General features: G+C 39.8%; 2 protein-coding genes across 2 annotated transcripts in view; one reads left to right on the top strand and one right to left on the bottom strand.

Moving 5' to 3' along the window:
* Positions 1 to 5,729, top strand: part of INPP4B (inositol polyphosphate-4-phosphatase, type II, 105kDa) — a 717,001-nt gene that overhangs the window by 73,365 nt on the left and 637,907 nt on the right. The gene's annotated exons all lie outside the window — the stretch shown is intronic.
* Positions 2,011 to 3,586, bottom strand: LOC104999205 (proliferating cell nuclear antigen). Its single transcript, XM_010854711.1, has one exon. It carries the CDS (start codon positions 3,081 to 3,083, stop codon positions 2,298 to 2,300), a length of 786 nt encoding a protein of 261 aa, XP_010853013.1. The 5' UTR covers positions 3,084 to 3,586; the 3' UTR covers positions 2,011 to 2,297.

Raw genomic sequence — 5,729 nt, 5'->3', positions numbered from 1 at the left:
CATGCGAAGATTTGACTCATTGGAAAAGACTCTGATGCTGGGAGGGATTGGGGGCAAGAGGAGAAGGGGATGACAGAGGATGAGATGGCTGGATGGCATCACTGACTCGATGCATGTGAGTCTGAGTGAACTCCGGGAATTTGTGATGGACAGGGAGGCCTGGCATGCTGCGATTCATGGGGTCGCAAAGAGTCGGACATGACTGAGTGACTGAACTCTGATTTTAAAGTCTTTATCAAATGTGTTACAATATTGCTTCTGTTTTTATGTTTTGCTTTTTTGACCACGAGGCGTGTGGGATCTTAGTTCCCTGACCAGGGATCAAACCAGCAACCCTTGCGTTGGAAGGCAAAGTCTTAACCACTGGGCCACCTGGGAAGTCCAGATCTGTTGTGAATTGTGCTTCTTTGGGTATTTGTGTCATTTCACACTTTAGAACATTATTTTGAGGACAGGGTCTTCTCCTTACTCACTATTTTATATGCCTCATTGCTAACAGAAGTTCTTCCAAAGTATCCTTAAAAATATTTGCTGTTATTATTGTTCAGTCGCTCAATCACGTCTGACTCTTTGTGACCCCATGGACTAGCACTCCAGACTTCCCTGTCCTTCACCATCTCCTGGAGCTTGCTCAAACTCATGTCTATTGAGTCAGTGATGCCATCCACCCATCTCATCCTCTGTCATCCCCTTCTCCTCCTGCTCTCAATCTTTCCCAGCATCAGTATCTTTTCCAATGAGTCAGCTTTTCACATCAGGTGGCCAAAGTATTGGAGCTTCAGCTTCAGCATCAGCCCTTCCAGTGAATATTCATGGTTGATTCCTTTAGGATTGACTGGTTTGATATCCTTGCAGTCCAAGGGACTCTCAAGAGTCCTCCAGCACCATAGTACAAAAGCATCAGTTCTTCAGCACTCAGCCTTCTTAATGGTCCAACTCTCACACCCATACATGACTATTGGAAAAGCCATGCTGCTGCTACTGCTATGTCGCTTTAGTCGAGTCCGACTCTGTGTGACCCCATAGACGGCAGCCCACCAGGCTCCCCCATCCCTGGGATTCTCCAGGCAAGAACACTGGAGTGGGTTGCCATTTCCTTCTCCAATGGAAAAGCCATAGCTTGACCTTAATTGAATAACTGAGTTTCAAGTGAAAATGAAATTGTAGCCTGGACTTGGTTTTCTCCTTTGTAGTATTAGGTAGGAGAGGCTATAAAGGCTTCCCTCTTTCCCTGCTTGGGAAAGAGGGAAGTTTGACTTTGAAAACAAGAACTAGAAAATCCAAAAGGATGTGGAATGAGAAATAAACCCCCAAAATTTTGATCAAGCAAGCCCTTGACATTTCCTTGAAATGATACAATTCTACCCAAGTTCTGAGTGTGTGAATTTCCTTAAGATTTATTTATATTGTTCTATTTGCAAGGTACTGTGTAGAGCAGAGGTAAGAGAACATTGCCCTTTATGGTCTCAATTTACTAACTCATTTTATGTATTTTGCTACTAATTTGAGGTGATTTAGTTTCATAGCCTTGAGTAAATGTGTATTTTGCAATTTGTTATAGTAGGCAAACTAACCAAAAAAACACACACTTTTTGTAATGAGTTCCTTTATAAGAAATTTCTCTTACCTTGTTTCAAATTGAGAGGCATTTGGAAGTTCATAGTAGAACCTAAGTGAGATGAGCTAGAGAGAGGGCCAGAGGGAGAAGGCCAGGAGGGAAGGAGAATGCATGTGCATGCATACAGTCATTAAATGATTATTTATTTAGGACATAAGCAGTAAATCATTTACTACAAATGATGAAAAAGAAAATAATGAAGGACAAGAAAGAACTGCTTATCAGCATCTGCTTTGAACAAGGCCCTTAGTTCAGTATTGTACATTCTATCTTACTTGATTCTCTTATCTATCCAGGGTAGAAAATACTGTTACCTCTACATTATTTACAAGGAAATTGGGATTTGTTTTTTTTTTTTTTTTTAAATTCAAATGACTTTTATTTAAATTGAAAACGATACTTAAAACACATTTATTAGAGTCAAAACTCTTTTGTTTATAAAAACTATAAGGATTATTCCTAGGTAAGGCAGAAGTATTACTCAGTTAACAAGACCAGATTTGACTTTGCACTTTTCTTTAAACAAGTTGTAGAGAATGGAGAAAAAAAAGTTATTTACAGAAAACATTATCTACATATGTACTCAGAGGTACAAAGACAAAAGAGACTTAAGTGTGTGCTGGCATCTCAGAAGCAGTTCTCAAAGAGCTTAGTTTTATTTCTTGAATTTTAAGAATGTCTAAGATCCTTCTTCATCCTCGATCTTGGGAGCCAAATAGTACTTTAAATGTCCCATATCAGCAATTTTATACTCTACAACAAGGGGTACATCTGCAGACATACTAAGTGTTACTGTAGGAGACAGTGGAGTGGCTTTTGTAAAGAAGTTCAGGTACCTCAGTGCAAAAGTTAGCTGAACTGGTTCATTCATCTCTATGGCAACAGCTTCCTCCTCTTTATCAACATTACTTGTCTGTGACAACTTAATATTTCCATTTCCAAGTTCTCCACTTGCAGAAAATTTCACTCCATCTTTTGCACAGGAAATTACAACAGCATCTCCAATGTGACTGAGATCTCGGCATATACGTGCAAATTCACCAGAAGGCATCTTTACTACACAGCTATACTCTTGTTCTGGAATTCCAAGCTGTTCAACATCTAAATCCATTAACTTCATTTCATAGTCTGAAACCTTTTCCTGATTTGGAGCTTCAAATACTAGTGCCAACGTGTCCGCGTTATCTTCAGCTCTTAAGGTAATGATGTCTTCATTGCCAGCACATTTTAGTATTTTGGACATGCTGGTGAGGTTCACGCCCATGGCCAAGTTGCGGTCGCAGCGGTAAGTGTCGAAGCCCTCGGAGCGAAGGGTTAGCTGCACCAAGGAGACATGAGACGAGTCCATGCTCTGCAGGTTCACGCCACTTGAGCTGATGTCCCAGCAGGCCTCGTTGATGAGATCCTTAAGCGCCTCCAGCACTTTCTTCAAGATGGAGCCCTGGACCAGGCGCGCCTCGAACATGGTGGCGGAGTCGCAATGACACGGCTACAGGTAGAAGGACTGAGGAAAGTGTAGCCGGCTTAGGCTTCAGAGGATGACAGCGAGAGGCGGAACACGACTATGAACGCCTGAGACGAAGGAAGCCTCTGGAAATTGGGATTTGGTGAAGTAACTTGCTCAAGGTAACTGTGGTGATAAGGACAAGAGACAGGACTAGAATTCAAATTTGTTCCCTTTGATGTCCAAGCTCCTTCAACTGTACTGTGCTCCCTCCACAGCTAAGAGGAAGTATTTGAAGATTCACTGAAATCATGCAGGGTTATCAGCAGGACTTCACTTGAACTGTATGCTCCAGAGACCATAAAAGAGATAAACCATCTCTGAGGTCGGCTTTTATTTCTGCACACACAGCTGGGCAGGATTTAGGCAAAACTGTGATGTAGACGAATATGGTTTCTTGTCCCAACTTGTCAGTGTTGACCTTTCTTTCTTTTTTTTTTTTTGGCATCTCTTTCTTCAGGTCCTGTCTTCATTGTACCAATAAAAGCAAGAAGGAGTTGGCATCAGGCATTATATGTATAGTCCCTATGCTAACTACATTTTGTTTTTAAACTGTTTTTATTTAAAAAGATGATATATGTACACAGTTAAATTGTGCTCCGAGATACAACCAAATAAATAAGTAAATAAACAAAGCAATAGGTCACTGCTCCACCCCTCCTGGCTCTTGAATCCCACTTTCTTGCGGTAACCAGATACCTTCAACTATTTTAGTTATTTCTTTTGGTAGTTCCTCCCTCCTCTGCTAACAGCAGGCCTAAACAGCTACATCTTAAATTATGCATTTAAATCTAAATGGTATCTACTCATTTATCTCCATGAAAGTTGGGGGTTTAGTTCTCAAGTCTTCCCCTTCTTCCTATCTACTAGTAAAGTTATAATCACAATCTTTGGTAAAATCTTGTTTAGTTGCTACTCACAGCTGAACCACCTAATGTATTACAATTTCATTTCTTTCCTTCTGAAGTTCTTGTTTTTCTTGGTTTGTGGTTTGCAGTGTTCATTAGGGTGGGTACAACTGCTGAAAAAAGAGCAAAATGGTAGTGACTTGAGAAATGGGATTTATTTCTGTCTTATGCAATAGTCTGAGGAAGAAGTCCAGAGCTGATATGATGCTTCCATTGACAAAGACCCAGACTCCTTTCATTGTATTGTTTCATCAGCCTCTGCACCTGGTTTCCACTTCTTGGACAAAAAATGCTTCTCTCTACCTTGACCATCCTGTCTAATTTTCTGAAAGTGGAAATCGAAGAGGGCGTGCTCTTGTGAATTTGAAACATCACATCCCACTCATTGGCCACCATTCAGACTCATAGCCACATATACATACTTCATAGAGGATAAGAAATTTGTCTTACTAGCACAGCTACCTATTTAGCTAAATTTAAAGTGGGGGTTTTATACTAAAGGGAAAAGGGAGAAAGAATATTTGGAACATATGACTATCTCCACTGCCTTGATGCCCACTCAACATTTTTTTAAACTTTTGCCTCTACTCTGGCATAGAACTACCCATTCTAATATCACCTTTACATCCTAATTACCAAATCCTGTGACCTCTTTATGGTCAGTAGGAAATTTCTTTCACTGAAATTTTGTCCAATTCCATTGACTAAATTTTCTGAAACTCCCTACTAGAGTTTACATGTCCTTCCGTTTTTTATATTGCTATAATTGTGAGAGGCAAATTTTAAAATTACTGAATGGGTTTATTATCTAATATGTCCTATACACTTTTATTTGTTGATGACTAACAGCTTGCAATGCCAACACAGTTTTATTTTTATTTATTTATTTATTTTTAACAGTTTTAAATATTATTAATACAACTTGACTTTAATTAATCATTTATAACAGATCTTGCATTTACTTTTTTTCTCAATAGAATAAATTAATACTATAAAGCTAAGGTTCTGTTTGTTCTTTAAATGCAGTCACAAAAGAAATAAAAATCTTTCATGGAGTTGAATTATCTGTCATTTTATGTTGTTGTGTGCCTGCATGCTCAGTCACTCCCACGGGCTGTAGCCCACCAGCTTCCTCTGCGCATTACCATTTCCTCCCCTGGGGCTCTTCCCGCCCCAGTGATAAAACCTGTGTCTCCTGAATTGTTGAAATTGGTTGAAACTGTGGGGTCGCACAGAGTCAGACACGACTGAAGTGACTTAGCAGCAGCAGTTGACAATAATATTCTTTTAAGTACCAAAGTTTGGCAATAAATCTTGACTTAAATTTAAGTTTTAGTAAGCTAAGCACAATGTATAATCCTGTGATATTATTTCACATCTAATTGGTTCATAATTTTAAACACTTTGAAAAGAAAGAAGAAAGAATATCATTTGCTGAATCTTTGAAACTCTGGTTAGAAAATATTCTTAAAGTGTATTTTATATACTGCTGCTGCTGCTGCTAAGTCGCTTCAGTCGTGTCCGACTCTGTGCGACCCCATAGATGGCAGCCCACCAGGCTCCCCTGTCCCTGGGATTCTCCAGGCAAGAACACTGGAGTGGGTTGCCTTTTCCTTCTCCAATGCGTAAAAGTGAAAAGTGAAAGGGAAGTCACTCAGTCGTGTCCAACTCTTCGAGACCCCATGGACTGCAGCCTACC

This window comes from Bison bison, unplaced genomic scaffold, assembly GCF_000754665.1.
Source record: "Bison bison bison isolate TAMUID 2011002044 unplaced genomic scaffold, Bison_UMD1.0 scf7180017864348, whole genome shotgun sequence".
In the NCBI taxonomy this organism is placed as follows: Eukaryota; Metazoa; Chordata; class Mammalia; order Artiodactyla; family Bovidae; genus Bison; species Bison bison.
The sequence above is the reverse complement of the archived record's forward strand: the minus strand, read 5'-3'. Positions and strand labels throughout refer to the sequence as shown.